Source organism: Hylobates moloch, unplaced genomic scaffold, assembly GCF_009828535.3.
Source record: "Hylobates moloch isolate HMO894 unplaced genomic scaffold, HMol_V3 SCAFFOLD_9, whole genome shotgun sequence".
Lineage (NCBI taxonomy): Eukaryota > Metazoa > Chordata > Mammalia > Primates > Hylobatidae > Hylobates > Hylobates moloch.
In genome coordinates this window covers 80975674-80993020 of record NW_026652284.1, presented here as the reverse complement: position 1 = coordinate 80993020, position 17347 = coordinate 80975674, and the positions used below count along the sequence as shown (strand labels likewise).

General features: G+C 41.5%; 1 protein-coding gene across 1 annotated transcript in view; it reads left to right on the top strand.

Moving 5' to 3' along the window:
* SNX31 (sorting nexin 31) overlaps window positions 1–17347 on the top strand; it is an 82603-nt gene that overhangs the window by 13590 nt on the left and 51666 nt on the right. The window contains exons 3-4 of the mRNA XM_032758478.1: window positions 5829–5943; window positions 11453–11517. Coding sequence (XP_032614369.1) covers window positions 5829–5943; window positions 11453–11517 — 180 coding nt within the window. The remainder of the gene's footprint in view (window positions 1–5828; window positions 5944–11452; window positions 11518–17347) is intronic.

The window sequence follows — 17347 nt, the reverse complement described above, 5'->3', positions numbered from 1 at the left end:
GGGCAGAGGCACTCCTCACTTCCCAGACGGGGCGGCCGGGCAGAGGCGCTACTCACTTCCCAGACGATGGGTGGCCGGGCAGAGGCGCTCCTCACTTCCCAGACGATGGGTGGCCGGAGACAACATCTTGACATGTTACCTAGGCTGGTCTTAAACTCATGGGCTCAAGCAATCTGCCCGCTTAGGCCTCCTGAAGTGTTGGGATGACAGGCGTGAGCCACCGCAGCCAATTGGCAGGTACTTTAAATGAGAGATGAGGGTCAGGTGAACAACAGTGGAGAGCGGTGGCAATGGTTTAGGTCCCCTCACCAGATAGTTGCCTGAGTGTGAACCTGTTGATTCCAGATCTCAGTTTTCAAGAGAAGCCGGAATATCAGTTTTTTTTTTTTTAAATAAACTTTATTTTTTGAAACAGTTTTAGTTTACAGAAAAGATAGGACAGAGGGTTTCCATATAATCCAGTTTCCTCTATTATTAAGGTTTTATATTAACATGGTACATTTGTTACAATTAACAAATCAGTATTGATACATTCTTATTAACTACAGTCTGTAACTTTTCAGACCTCCTTAGTGTTTACCTAATGTCCTATTTCTCTTCCAGGACCCCAGTCAGGGTACCACATTATATTGAGTTGTTAGGTCTCCTTAAGTTCCTCTTGACTGTGACAGTTTCTTAGATTTTCCTTATGTTTAATGACCTTGATAATTCTAAGGAGTACTTGTCAGATATTTTGTAGAATATCCTTCTTGGAATTTGCCTTATATTTTTCACATAATTAGATGGGGGTTATGGGTTGGAGGGATGAAGACCCCAGAGATAAAGTGCCACTCTAATCACATCATATCAAGAGTACCTACTATCATCTGACTTACACTCTTGATGTTGGTCTTCATCACCTGGGTGAGGTAGTATTTGTCAGGTTTCTCCACTGTAAAGTTACTCTTTTGTCCTCTCTTTCCATAGTATCCTCTTTGGAAGGAAGTCACTACATGCAGCCCACACTGAGAGTGGGGATTTATGTTCCCCCTCCTTGAGGAGTATCTATAGAAATTATCTGATGTGGCTGGGCGTGGTGGCTCACGCCTATAATCCCAACATTTTGGGAGGCCGAGGTGGGTGGATCACCTGAGGTCAGGAGTTCGAGACCAGCCTGACCAACATGCAGAAACCCCGTCTCTACTAAAAATACAAAATTAGCCAGGCATAGTGGTGCATGCCTGTAATCCCAGCTACTCCGGAGGCTGAAGCAGGAGAATTACTTGAACCCAGGAGGCAGAGGTTGCAGTCAGCCAAGATCGTGCCATTGCACTCCAGCCTGGGCAACAAGAGCAAGACTCTGTCTCCAAAAAAAAGAAAAGAAAAGAAATTATCTGATGTTCTTCTGCACAAGAGATTTGTCTGGCCACTCCTATTTATTTAAAACAAGTCTATAAGGACTCATGGATATTCACTTTATACTTTGGGTTATATTTCACTACTACTTGGTTGGTCAAATTGTTCCATCTTGGCCCATGGAAGCTCTTTCATTTTGCTCCTTTGTCTCTGATGTACTCCCATTCCTGATTTGTTTTTTTCATTTGTTTTGAATGTTTCCGTACTTTCTGGAGCTACAAGGTACTGCAGGCCCATCTTGTATATTTCCTGCCTCAGTCCTAGAAATCAGCCGTTTCTCCATAGATCCTTGGTTGCATTGATTGTAGAATGGTATTGGAAACTAAGATCTGGGCACTAGATATGTTCATTGCTACTGGAGTGTTGTTGCATCTAGGTCCTCTCAGCTGACAGAGCAAGGAAATATATGTGTGTATACTAACCCATGTATACAGACACATGAGTAAATATTTCTATATGTAATCATCTGTATCCATATTAAACTAAACATGTGGTCATACTAATATATTCAACTCTAGTGCATTACCACATGGATCATTCTAGCCTCTTCCCCTTATGTGTAGACTCCCACTACAACAGTTGGAAACCTGACTCCTACTATCTGCCATTCCTTTACTTGTTTGATTCTGTATACACATGTAGCAGTATAGTGCTGTTAACCTATACTCCTGTGGGAAGCAACTTTATCAGCCAGAGTCCAATGCCTGCATACAGTTAGTTTCTTTGCCTTTAGTTTACAGACTCGACTCATTTTCGAAGTGACTTAGGTCAGCACTTTTTTTCTCACCACGTTCAGTGAGTTGGTTTCACATATTTGTAATATAGTTTTATCACATTCTACATTCCATCCTCGGATTCCCCCAACCTCTTCAATTATTTCTAAAAATATTTGCAAACATGAAGCTTCTGTTGTAAAGTTCAGAAAACATGAAGTTCTGTTGTAATTTTGACTAATGCATAGTGTCATGCATCCACAATTCTAGTTTCATATAGACTAGTTTTATCGCCCTAAAAAACTCCATGAGTTTCAGCTATTCTGTACCTCCCTGCCCCAAAACTTGGCGGCTGTTGATCTTTTTATAAAGTCTCTATACTTTTGCCTTTTCCAGAATGTCATATAATTGAAATCATATAGTATATAGCTTTTCCAGACTGACTCCTGTCACTTAGCAATATTTATTTATGTTTCATTCATGTCTTTTGTGTTTTGATAACTTTTTTCATTTTATTTCTGAATAACACATTTCATTGTATGGATATATCACCATTTGCTTATCCATTCACAGATTGAAGGACATCTTTGTTGTTGAAATTTTGGGGATTATGAATAAAGTTGCCATAAACATTTTGTATGGACAGTTTTCAAATCAGTTGGGTATTTATTGCTGGATTATAGAGTGAGACTATGTTTAGCTTTGTAGGAAATTGCCAAACTGTCTTTCAAAGTGGTTGTAATATTCTGTATTCTCTTCAAGACACAAGTTTTTAAAATTTTAAATCACACAAATAACTGCTGGTACCAAGTTCCAGTTATCTAAAAATCAAACAACCAACCACCAAAAAAATGCATCAAGGAAGTGTGTTTTACCCATGGGCAGGCAGTTAATAACCATTCCAGATGTCAGACCAATGTTTTCCAATAGAACTTTTGTGCTGATGGAAATGCTATATATCTGCTTTGCCCAACTCAGTAGCAAATTACAATATTTCAAGTGACTATTAAGCATTTGAAATGTGGCTAGCAAGACTGAAGATTGAATTTTAAAACTTTATATTATTTTAATTAGGTTTAAATTTACTCACAGGTGGCTAATGCCCACCATATTAGATGGCACAGTTCTAGATCATTGGAAGAATTTTGGGTTTACTTGAGTGACATGAGAAGTCGAGGATGATTTTGAGCAAGGCAGTGGAATGATCTGACTTACTTTTCTTATTTTAAGAGATGATAAAGTCTTGCTCTGTTGCCCAGGCTGGAGGGCAGTGGCTAACCTTGAACTCCTGGGCTCAAGCAACCCTCCTGCCTCAGCCTCCCAAGTAGCTGGGAGTACAGGTGTGCATGACTGCACCTGGCTGACTTACATTTTTAAAGTATCACTTTAGGCTGGGTGCAGTGGCTCACACCTGTAATCCCAGCACTTTGGGAGGCCAAGGCAGCCAGATCACCTGAGGCCAGGAGTTCGAGACCAGCCTGGCCAACATGGTGAAACCCCATCTCTACTAAAAATACAAGAATTAGCTGGGCATGGTGGTGCACACCTGTAGTCCCAACTACTCAGGAGACTGAGGCAGGAGAATCGCTTGAACCCAGGAAGCAGAGGTTGCAGTGAGCCAAGATCATGCCACTGCACTCCAGCCTGGGTGACAGAGCGAGACTCTGTCTCAAAAAAAAATAAAAATAAAAATAAAGTATCACTTTAGATTCTGTGTTAGGAATAGACTGAAGGAGTCACGGGTAGAAGCAGAGAGACTTGTTGGAAGGCTACTGCAATAATCTAGAAAAGAGATGATAGTGGCTTGGACCAGGGTGATGGTAGTGGGCATGGAGAGAAGTCATCAGATTCTTGACTTTTTTGAAGTTAGGGCCTGTCTATGCAAGGTAAATATTTGTCAGATACTCACTGTATTTATGACAAAGGCCATGGAATTTAAAAATCGTACTGTCTGCAGCCTCATTTTTCTTATTCCATCTTTCATTTTCTTTTTTTTAATTTATTTTATTTTTTTATTATTATACTTTAGGTTTTAGGGTACATGTGCACAATGTGCAGGTTTGTTACATATGTATCCATGTGCCATGTTGTTTTGCTGCACCCATTAACTCGTCATTTAGCATTAGGTGTATCTCCTAATGCTGTCCCTCCCCGCTCCCCCCACCCCACAACAGTCCCCGGAGTGTGATGTTCCCCTTCCTGTGTCCATGAATTCTCATTGTTCAATTCCCATCTATGAGTGATAACATGCGGTGTTTGGTTTTTTGTCCTTGCGATATTTTACTGAGAATGGGATGAAACTGGAAAACATCTTTCATTTTCTTTAAGCCACTGAGTATGGTAATAGTAAGATCTCAGCCCTCCTGCTTTAGAGGTACCATGTCAAAACCTGATTGGGTTTCTGAGTGGTTTCCTTTCTCTTATTTTCAGGAGAATGATTCTGTGCCTTACCTTCAAGCTGCCACTACAAGTGTAGGGCTGGAATAAAGATGCACACTTTTAGTTCTTAATTTTAAAATTATTTTTTATGCATCCACTTTTTAGGTTCCATAAAAATAATTACTACCATGGTCATGGGTCATATATGAGTAAGTGGGAGAGAAGGGCCTGGCTGGTTTCTACTTGGGATCATATGTCAGCCTTATTGGAATTCTGTAACCAGCCCTGGTCCAATAGAAATATAATGTGAGTCACCTGGCCGGGTGCGGTGGCTCACTCCTGTAATCCCAGCACTTTGGGAGGCAGAGGCAGGTGGATCACCTAAGGTCGGGAGTTTGAGACCAGCCTGGCCAACATGGAGAAACACTGTCTCTACTAAAAATTCAAAATTAGCCTGGTCTGGTGGCACATGTCTGTAATCCCAGCTACTCAGGAGGCTGAGGCAGGAGAATTGCTCGAACCCGGGAGGCGGAGTTTGCAGTGAGCCAAGATCGAGTTGTTGCACTCCAGCCTGGGCAACAAGAGTGAAACTCCTTCTCAAAAAAAAAAAAAAAAAAAAAAACAGAAAGGAAGAAATATGAGTCACCTATGTAATTTAAAATTTTCTGATAGGCACATTAAAAAGAGTAAAAGGAAACAGATGGAATTAATTTTAATAATATATTTTATTTAATTCAATATATCCAAAATATTATCATTTCAACATGTAATCAATATAAAAAATTACCAGCGAGATATTTTACATTCTCTTTTCTTTGAAATTTGGAATGTATTTTACACCTACAACACAACTCAATCCAAACTAGCCACGTTCAAGTGCTCATTCGCCACAGGTGCCTGGTGGCTAGCGCATTAGGTAACACAGCTGTAAGCATTTGTCAAGTTCAGATTTGGTGGAGGTAGGGTTGAGGAATTTAATTCCCGTTGTCATTGATATCACAGACACTATTGTGGAATGAATCAAGATAATATTGTATGATGTATAAGACTAGTGGCTAGTCTTATAAAACAAATGAAAAATAAAAATACATCTCAGCTCTACCAAACTTAGACTGGAGCTGTCGGTCTGTGATATGTCTAGTAACGTCTCCAGAATATATACTGAAATAAATTCCTCCTTAAGAAAATCAAATTGTCCTCTTTTCCCCCTTTGGGCCACCAGGAAGGCTTAATTTGAAATAAAGTGCTGGGATGGGACTTGCCCTAGAGGAGGCTTTAGTAATCTCATCAACCCTGAACTGGCGGCTCACCCGCTTTAACTGTGTTTCCTGGATCTTTCAGCTAAGGCGGGTCTTTGGAAATTGCCTGCCACCCTTCCCACCAAAGTACTATCTGGCAATGACCACAGCTATGGCCGATGAGAGGAGGGACCAACTGGAACAATATTTGCAAAATGGTATGTATTTGCAGGGTTTTTTAAAAAACAGATTTATTGCAATGTAAGTTATATGCCACAAAATTCGCCTGCTAAAGTGTTCAATTCTTTTACAATATATTTATGTAATTAATTGTGTGACCATTACCATAATCTAATTTTAGAATATTGTCATCATCCCCAAAAGAAACCTCATACCCATTGGCAATCACCTCCTCTTTCCCTCCCCCACCACGCCCTGGCAACTACCACTATAATTTTTATCTCTAAAGATTTGCCTATTCCGGACGTTTCATATATAAGGGATCATATAATATGTGTTATTTGTATTTGGTTTTAAAAATACCTTTTTTTTTTTTTTTTTTTAAGAGATGAGGTCTGGCTGGGCATGGTGGCTCACACCTGTAATCTCAGCACTTTGGGAAGCTGAGGCAGGAGGATCACTTGAGGCCAGGAATTCAAGTCCAGCCTGAGGAACATAGAGAGAGCCTGTCTCTAAACAAAATTTTAAAAATTAGCCAGGTATGGTGGTGTGTGCCTATAATCCCAGCTACTCAGAACGCTGAGGTGGGAGGATAGCTTGAGCACAGGAAGCTGAGGCTGCAGTGAGCTGTGATTGCACCACTGTACTCCAGCCTGGGTGACACAGCAGGACAGTGACTCTAAAAACGATTAAATAAATAAATAAATAAATAAATAAAGAGATGAGGTCTCACTATGTTGCCCAGGCTGTTCTCAAATTTCTGGGCTCAAGTGATCCTCCTGCCTCAGCTTCCTAAAGTGTTGGGATTACAGGTGTGAGCCACCACACCCAGCCTAAATGTCTCAGCAGTTATATGTTTGCTGATTTTATTTTTTGAGACAGGCTCTTTCCCTGTTGCCCAGGCTGGAGTACAGTGGCACAATCATGGCTAACTATAGCCTTGATCTCCTCCCCCCACAGCTTCCTGAGAAGCTGGGACTATATGTGCAATGGACCATTCCTGGCCAATTAAAAAAAAATTTTTTTTATAGAGGTGGGGTCTCACTATATTGCCCAGGCTGGTCTCAAACTCCTGGCCTCAAGCAATCCTCCCATGTCAGCCTCCCAAGGTGCTGGGATTACAGATATGAGCCACTGCACCCAATACTTAATTTTTTTTTTTTTTTTTTTTTTTTTTTAGACAGAGTCTTGCTCTGTCGCCCAGGCTGGAGTGCAGTGGTGTGACCTTGGCTCACTGCAACCTCTGCCTACCAGGTTCAAGCGATTCTCCTGCCTCGGACTCTCTAGTAGCTGGGATTACAGGTGCTTGCCACCATGCTCAGCTAATTTTTGTATTTTTTTAGTAGAGATTGGGTTTCACCATGTTGGCCAGGCTGGTCTCAAGCTCCTGATCTCAAATGATCTGCCCACTTCAGCTTCCCAAAGTACTGGGATTACAGGGGTGAGCCACCATGCCTGGCCTACTTTATGTTTAGAGTCACACTTGGGTGCTGTATATGGGCTTTGATTGGGAGGTTAAAAAAAAGTTTCTGGATTAGGAATGAACAAAAGGATGAGATGAACCACTTACAGGAAAGCTCATAAGAGATATCAGAGGTCTTTATTAGCAGTGCCAGAGCTTGTGCCTCCATGTTAGTCCTTACCAGGAAGCCATGCTAAGGCACCAAGGACATTCAGCTCTGGCCCCTGTGAGGCTTACAGTACAACAGCTTGCCCTTAGCCTGGGTCCTAGAAATGCCGTGTACAGCAAAACTGTGGTTGGCAAGATTAGGCTCTCACGGAAAAGAGGATGTTAAGGGGAAATGGCAAAACTGGCACTTAAAGACTTAAAGTTTTTAAAATTGGAAAAGTGTATACACATAATATTTTTTAAAATATAAACTACCTAAAAGAGTATACAATGAAAGGTAAGTTCCCCTTCCACCCCAGGCTGTTTGTATATTCCCTAGCAGCAATTTGCATGTATATAGATCCCTTTTTGCTCAACACAAATTGAAGTTTACTATACACACTTTTCTGTAGCTGATTTTCAGAGCTTTTTATTCTGAAAGTTTGGTTTACAGAAAAGTTGCAAACATAATGCTAAGCATTTCTGTATACTCCACCCAGATTTCCCAGATGTTTACATTTTACATTTGTCTTATCATTCTTTTTTCCTTGTGTGTGTATGTGTAGATATGAATCTCTCTATATGTTTTTTTAGACTCACTTGAATGTTACACACCTCAGTCATCTTATTTTAAGATAATTTGTGACTTTGGGAGGCTGAGGTGGGCAGATCACCTGAGGCCAGGAGTTCAAGACCAGCCCGGCCTCCATGGCAAAACCCCGTCTCTACTAAACATACAAAAAATTAGCTGGCCATGGTGGCGGGTGCCTGCAATCCCAGCAACTTGGGAGGCTAAGGCAGGAGAATTGCTTGAACTCGGAAGGAGGAGGAGGAGGCTGCAGTGAGCCGAGATCACGCCATTGCACTCCAGCCTGGGCAATGAGGGTGAAACTCCATCTCAAAAAAATAAAAAATAAAAAATAAATAAAATACTTTGTGTATTTCCTAAGATCACAGAGAGTGTCTTATAGAACCACAGTATAGTTAGCAAAATGAGGAAACAACATTGATACAATAATGTTCAATATATCAAAACCAGGAAACAACATTGATACAATAATTTATCTAGAGACCTTATTCAAACTTCGCCAACAATTAGGCTCGGCATGGTAGCTCATGCCTGCAATTCCAGCACTTTGGGAGGTTAAGGCAGGAGGATCTCTTGAGCCTAGGAGTTCAAGGCCAGCCTGGGCAATATAACAAGACCCCATCTGTACCAAAAAATAAAAAATAAATAAAAATTAGCTGGCTGTAGTGGCACGTGTCTGCACCTACTTGGAAGGCTGAGGTGGGAGGATTGCTTGAGCTCAGGAGTTTCAGGCTGCAGTAAGCTCTAATCTTGCCACTGCCCTCCATCCTGGGCAACAGAGAAAGACTCTGTCTCAAAAATAAAATAAAGTCAGCAAATATAAAACTGCTGAGACATTTAGACTGGGCGTGGTGGCTCACACCTGTAATCCCAACACTTTGGGAAGCTGAGGCAAGACGATCACTTGAGCCCAGGAATTTGAGACCAACCTGAGCAATATAGATCCCATGTCTTTTTATTTTTTTTTAGAGTCAGTGTCTTGCTGTGTCACTCAGGCTGGAGTGCAGTGGTGCAATCATAGCTCACTGCAGTCTCGACCTCCTGAGCTATGATTTGAGCAACTGCACTCCAGCTCGGGTGACAGATGGAGACCCTGTATCTACAAACAAATAAATAAAACATCACCAACTATTATACTAATGTCCTTTGTAGCTCAAGAAAAAAAGTTTTTCTCCTGTATGTTGACTTTTTTCTCTTAAAATATATATATCTTAGAAGTCATTCTACATCAGCAGTCATAGATTTATCTCATTATTTTTCATGGCTGCATATTTTTCTTAAACATAGCAAAAATTCTAGAAGCCATCTATTTCCCATTAATTTTTTTTGTCATGGGACCATACTTCTTTTTAGACCTGCTGAATGAGCTCTTTCAAAGTTCAAGTTCAAAATGTAATATCTTTTGCGTTTTCATTCTCCCTTAGCTTGTTTTCTCGTGTCTTAGCAAAATGCTCCTTTAATACCTGGCCTTTTTACAGGTGATCACAGTGCTTAAGGGTTCGCTTTTCCAGGCCTGGTCTTTATTCATATCATCAGGATGACCTGTGTACCCTCTTTGACAAGGTCAAGTAGGAAGACAGTACAGCTTAGCCTCATGACTCAGAGCACAGGTTCTAGAATCGGACCCAGTGTCAAATCCCACTTCAGCTCCTCACCAGCTGTGTGACCTTGGGCAAGATACCTACCTTCTCTGAGCCGCAGTTTCTTTATCCGTGAAATATAAATAATATTTACCTCAGAGTTTGTCATGAAGATTAGATAAGCTAAAATATACAAAGGTTTTAGCCTAGTACCTGTACTTAATAGTGATGCAGTAAATATCAGTTGGGTGAATACCTTTTTCAGCAGCTTTCCTCATTCCCAAGAATTTATGCTAATGAATATAGTTATTAATAGTTTGACTATATGCCCCGTTGCAGAAAATAATGCAAGGGCTTCCCCCTCGTCCACCCCGGGAATTACCCCTCAGAAAAGACAGAATGCTTTTTACAAATAGTTTCTCATGCTGCAGGGACTTTCTCTCTTCGTTTATTTTGGAAAACATGATGTCTTTTGGAAAAGGCACAGCCTGCAATGAAGTCAGTGATAGTTTCGAATGCTGGTAGAGGATGTTTGATAAAATTAGTAAAACAGGCCAGGTGTGGTGGCGCATGCTTGTAATCCCAGCAACTTGACAGACTGAGGCAGGAGAATTGCTTGAACCCGGGAGGCAGAGGTTGCGGTGAGCTGAGATCACGCCATTGCACTCCAGCCTGGGTGACAGAGCAAGACTGTCTCAAAAACAAAACAAAACAAAACAAAACAAAACATAAAACAGCAATAAAAACAGAAGGAAGAAAGAAATTTGGCAGCATTTAGTAAGTATTAAGTGTAGCTGAAGCGCAGGATATAGGAGAGGATCTGTGGCAAGGGGGGTGAACCAGGAGGAACCAGGCTGGGCCATACCTTGTGGGTTTGCAGTTCTCATGGGGGTGTGTCTGCCCCATCTGCTCTGGCCATATCTCCTGGCTATTTGTGTCAGGAGCTTTAAAACTAAGGGTGAAAATATTTTTGTTAAGTATAGAAGAATGAAATATTTTAAATCTCTCTGACTGCCTTATCATTGCTTTTTTTTGGTAACATCTTGAGAACTCCTATCATTCAAAGGGGTGCTCTTGGCTGGGTGCTGTGGCTCACACCTGTAATCCCAGCATTTTGGGAGGCCGAGGCAGGCAGATCACCTGAGGTTGGGTGTTTGAGACCAGCCTGGCCAACATGGTGAAACCCCATGTCTACTAAAAACACAAAAATTAGCTGGGCATGGTGGTGGGTGCCTGTAATCCCAGGTACTTCGGAGGCTGAGGCAAGAGAATCACCTTAACCCAGGAGGCGGACGTTGCAGTGAGCCGAGCTCACGCCACTACACTCCAGCCTGGGTGACTGGGCGAGACTCCAAAGAGGTGCCCTCAGTCGATGTTTCTTGGTTGAATTAAATTTTCAAATTACCCTGTGTCTTGCTAGGCCGGGAGTCTAGATGCAGGTTTTAAGATCTTTCTGATTCTTCATATAAACTTCATTATCATCCTGGTAGGGCAGCAAAATGGATGTTGGGTAGTATGGGTATGTATAAATAAAGTGAGATGCCTGGGAACACGGTCACCCTGGGTGGGGGTCATGGGTTCTTGTTAAGGCTGCCTGTAGGAGGCAAGTTTTGGGGGTTTTCCTGTAATTGAGAGGTTTCAACATTCATCACTTCAGGGAGGAGACAGAGCACTGGCAAGGCATGGAGCGATCTCTGGAGGACATAGCAATTAATAGGCAAGGCCCAGCCCAGCCCATGCTAACCTGGCTCACCGTCCATGTTTTTCAGTAACCATGGACCCAAACGTGTTGAGAAGTGATGTCTTCGTTGAGTTTTTAAAACTGGCACAGCTGGTAAGCTTGCTCTTCTTTAATGGGGCCATCATTCCTCTGCAGGACACTCTTCATGAACCAAGTGTGCAGGTAAACACACACATGTGTGCACTGGCCACAGCCCCACAGAGCCTGGACTTGGACAAAATATATTCATTTCAAGTCAATTGGGGGATGGTTCCTATTTTGTTCTTTTGGTGGTTTAGATTTTAGATGGAAAATGAAGTGTGTCACTTGATCTTCGGCTCATTTTATTAAGTAGATCCCTTCTTCTGTAGCCTAAGAATCATACATCTCAAAACAGGACATGAAGAAGAGGACCTTCGAGTATAGTATGAGAACTACAGCCTTTATCATTAAGGGCTCTCATAACATGACTGTGACCCTGCTTCTGTAGCTGAGATTTCCAAATGGGCCACAGTGAAGACATCAGGAAAGCAGGCCATGCTGGCAATTCCTTGTATATTCTCTACCCCTACCTTTATTGTAAATGAATCATGGAGAAAATTCAACATGAACAGAATGACATACAGCAACTCCCTTTCCTTTGTTGGTCTAAAGAATCATGGGTCACTTGCTCCCTAGGCTGAAACTGCTAAGTACATTTGTTTAGCACACCCTCATTCTAATGATACATAAGGAAACATTGTTATGCCTGTATGTATGAGCTTGGCTGGAAAAGCTCTGAAAGATTTAAGTTCTGCAGTAATATGATATAGTTAAATGGATCCTTAGCCAGGGGAGGAATGATCAGATTTGCAAAAACTAGAACACATTTCATTCATTCATTTACTCATTTATAAAATAAAATCCCATTGGGTTCTCAGGACAAATCTCATGTAAACAGGGGTTCAAATGTGTTGGGATATTTACTGGCCCAGTCAACCTGAGAAATGGCCCTAGAGCCTTCTGTTCTGTAGTGGTTCATATTTTCACATTTGCTTGATGGTTTATATATACACACACTTTCCTATTCTTTGAAAAGTTTGCTGTGGAAGCGGTGATGATAGTAAAATTCAAATAGCACAAGTGTATACAATGAAAAGTAACTTTTCTTCCCTTATGATCCCCCTCCTCAGTGACAACTGTTGTTTATAGTCTAATAGTTTATAGTGCTCTTTTGCTACACATTTCTGCACATATATAAGCATGTATATATATATACACATATATACATACATGCACATATATACATACATGCACATATATATACATACATGCACATATATATACATGCACACACACAACCATGTGTCACTTAACAATGTGGATTCATTCTGATAAATGCATCATTAGGCGGTTTTGTCATTGTGTGAACACCGTAGAGTGTACTTACACAAAACTAGATGGTAGAGTCTACTGCCCCTAGGCTACAAACCTGCGTACTATGTTACTGTACTGCATACTGTAGACAATTGAAACACCATGGTATTTGTGTATCTAAACATAGAAAAGGCACAGTAAAAATATGGTACTATCATCTTGTGGGACCACTGTCATATGTGCAGTTTGCTGTTGACCAAAATGTCATTAAGGGGTACATGACTATACACACACACACGCACACACACCCATTTTATTTTACAAACAAGCGCACACTCATCACACTTTTTCAACTTGCTTTTTAATGGCCGGGTGCTGTGGCTCATGTCTGTAATCCCAGCACTTTGGGAGGCTGAGGCGGGCGGATCACCTGAGGTCAGGAGTTTGAGGCCAACCTGGCCAATGTGGTGAAACCCCGTCTCTACACAAATAAAAATTTAGCCGGTCGTGGTGGTGTATGCCTGCAATCCCAGCTACTTGGGAGGCTGAGGCAGAATTGCTTGAACCCAGGAGGTGGAGGTTACAGTGAGCTGAGATCATGCCACTGCAATCCAGCCTAGGCAACAGAGCAAGACTCTGTCTCGAAAAAAATTTTTTTTTAATTGACCTTGCTTTTTAAAACCTATGTCTTGCAGATCATTCTATATCTGCACATATAATGGTAAGTTGACTTTAGTTCAGTCATCTTTTTGGGGTGCCTTATGGGTTTTGCTTTCCATCATTCATGGGATCATTCAATGTTTTTGAGCTTTGTTTTGTATATCTTTTTGTTTGTTTGTTTTTGAGATGGAGTTTCGCTCTTGTTGCCCAGGCTACGGTGCAATGGCATGATCTCGGCTCACTACAACTTCCACCTCCCGGGTTCAAGTGATTCTATTGCCTCAGCCTCCCAAGGAGCTGGGATTAAAGGCATGTGCCACCATACCTGGCTAATTTTTGTATTTTTAGTAGAGACAGGATTTTACCATGTTGGTCAGGCTGGTCTTCAACGCCTGACCTTGTGATCTTCCCGCCTCGGCCTCCCAAAGTGCTGGGATTACAGATGTGAGCCACTGCACCCAGCTGGTTTTGTATATCTTATTTTCCTGATAATTTGAAAGGTTTTATACCTGATTTTAGTTCCTTAATATTTTGCCTTTGTGACTTCATACAAAAGCCTTATACCTCTAGCTGTGTTTTTCAGTGCCTCTTTTTACTTTTTCTAACACAATTTTCACTTTTGTTATGGCTTTATTTTCCTCTTCCATTTCTTCCATGAACTTTGCCAGCTCACTTTTATATCTTTTTGTTATCTTATTTCTTGAGGCTTTTATCTATTCTTTGAGGTCTTCATTCAGATACACCTTTTTATTAACACATCCATCATTTTCATCTGCTTAATGATGTAATTCTTTTGGTATATGTTTTTTGCCTTTCATTGGTCACGTTTCTTTCCTCCTTTCTTGCAGGATTTTTGCACAGATCCCTTGCCAGTTATCTTTAGGTCATCAATCAACTTTGAAAGGTGCTGCTGTTGTGAGCTAGCTGTTTGTTGACACATAGTGTTGGGGAAGGGGCCTGAGTTGAATTCATCGAATCTGTTGTATTTCCAGTTCTTGTTTCTCGTTTCTGAGCACTTTCTTATGAACACGCTACCCTAAGGCCTGAGCAGACTGTCTAGCAGCAAAGCTTTAAACCCCAGCTCCTCATATCATGATCTAGCCTTCTAAATATTTCGATTGACCAAGATCAGCAGCCCCCGACCTGGTTTAGGGGTTAAGAGTTCAGGCTAAGTAGTGAGATGGCCTCAGTTCAAATTTTGGCTACCCTACTTTTGATTTACATGACTTGAGTCAATTTACTTAGGCTTTTTGTACCTCAGTTTCCCCATCTGTAAAATGGGGAGAAGAGCTCCTGTCTCTTGGGGTTGCTTTGAGGATTAAATTAACTGATACCCTTAAAGCATATCATCTGGCACAATGTTAATAGATATGAGGTAGTCACTACCTCCACCTCCTGGGTTCAAGCAATTCTCCTGTCTCAGCCACCTGAGTTGCTGAGACTACAGGCGCATGCCACCACGCCCAGCTAATTTTTGTATTTTAGTAGAGATGGGGTTTCTCCATGTTGGTCAGGCTGGTCTTGAACTCCTGACCTCAGGTGATCTACCCATCTCGGCCTCCCAAAGTGCTGGGATTATAGGTGTGAGCTACCACACCTGGCCAAGACATAGGTTTTAAAAAGCAAAATCTTAATACCAGTCCCTTTTCTTTCCCCAGCCATGCTGAGAGATTGCTTTTGCAAAGATGGAGTGTCTGTACATTTCTTCAGCATCCCCTGCCACTAGGTGGTGTCCAATGGGGCCCGGAGTAGCGCTCTCAGACAGGCTGAGCACCACGTGATTAACTGCTTTGAGGCAGCTTATGCATTGCTTGATTTCTGCAGCACTTTGAGGCCTCTAATTCCCTCCTTCCTGACCAGGTTCAATTTTCACTGCACTTGGCAGCCCTTCTGAAAACCTCAGGCTCAGGGCTATTTGTAAGTTTCTTCAAGGATGCTTTCCTTTTCATTGTTTTCTGTTTGCTTCTAAAGAGAGGGCAGGACAGAGGTAACAGTCATTTCCCAGAACCTTAACACGTTTCAAAATATGTGCTCTTTTTGAGTTGAATGGAGTTGAATTTAACAACTGGAGAAACCTTTTAATTTTTCAAGGGGATCAGTGTGCTTTGTTGCTATTCTGCTCTGAGGCAGAGGAATGTCTAATAGCCATGGTGCCCATCCAAGAAAATCCATATGCGGACTCACCAGGCTCTAAACCTCCATCACATGCAATGATGATGGGCCACTGTCATTTCTCTACAAGTGAAATGGGAAACATTCTTAAGAATGTTCCTCTGCCTCAGAGCAGAATAGCAACAAAGCACATATTTTAAAACGTGTTAAGGCAGCCCATGGTATTGGAGGATTTTGAGGTTTCTTTAAAATGAATGTGTTTTTGTTAGTTTTCTAGTGTGAATTGCGTTTTTTCATTCCTGCTGCATCATATATCAGTATGGCAGCTGGGCCAAGCATGGTGGCTCACACCTGTAATCTCAGAACTTTGGGGGGCTGAGGTGGGAGAATTACTTGAGGCCAGGGGTTGAAGACCAGCCTGGGCAACATAGTGAGACTCTGTCTCTACAAAAAAAATAATAATAAGAGATATTTAGATGGGGGTGGTGGCCCGTGTCTATAGCCTGCACTACTCTGGAGGCTGACGCAGGAGGATTGCTTGAGCCCAGAGGTTTGAGGCTACAGCAAGAGCTGTGATCAGCCCACTGTACTCCAGCCTGGGCAACAGAGCAAGACCCTGACTAAAAAAAAAAGAAAAAAGAAAAAAGGATAGCAGCTTATTTAATGTTTTGTTTTTTTACACAAGCCAATTCTACCAGATTGACTTTCCCCCCAATTGGTTTTTGTATTGCTTTTACATTTCATTAATTTTGTGATTAATACATTAAAACATTCCAGTAAAATTCAAATATCACAAATAGAGCCAAATTGTTGTTTGAGTTCCGCTCTAAACTTGTTTGATCTGTTTTGTGCTTGCTTTGATCTCATCACACAAAGATCTTTTGATGGCATCAATTCTCCTCTTTATTATATTGCTCTAAAATGTTTGTTTACTTACCAAAGCAAAATGTGCTTATAGTTAAGAAAATGAAATAGATATCATGGGTGGAATAAAAGTTAAAAACCTAAAAATAAGAGTGAAATAGTGCTAAAAAGGATTATAACACTCCCCTGTCCTCCAGAGGCAATGACTTTCAAATCTCACAGCTTTCTCTTCAGATATTTAAAAATATCGAGGTTAATTATATACATATACGACTGCCTCTTATTCTTCGTTTTATTTTTTCTAGATACAGGATCTCACTATGTGGCCCAGGACTCCATCTCCTGGGCTCAAGTGATCCTTCCTCCTCAGCTTCCCCAGGAGCTGGGATTATAGGTATATGCCATAGCACCCAGCTATTATTCTTCAGTTTTTAAACCCTATCCACTGACTATGATGGGGGTGAGGATTTCAGCTTTCTTGTGTCACTTCTTCTATTCTTCCCTTCTCCCCAACTTTAATGTTAAAAAATTAAGTCCTTCGTCAACACCTTCCCCTTGCCTCCCCCCATCCCCCCACCCCCACCAACTGGAGTTAAAACTGAATCACTTAAAAGAAAAAAAATATGCTTAGTTGTCTCAAAACATATGACTAACTCCTTCCGTACCTATAGCAGTGCTGAAGACAGAATTTTCCCCATAGTCAAGCACATCGGGTTCTTTCCCATCGGGATGATCTACCCAAAGTCTCTGACTTTCTGTTGTTTTGGATGACAGAGACTTGAATAAGTTTGCCTGCTGGTCAGTAGGAGCCAGTAGAGAAAGAGAAGTGGAAGATGGGAGTATGAAGGAGGGGCCCTGATAATCAGTGGCTCCAAGTCCTTCTGGAAGGAGAATTGCACAAGGTCTGGGATCAGGTGGAGGAAGGGCACCTTTTAAATTGAGTGTAGAACAA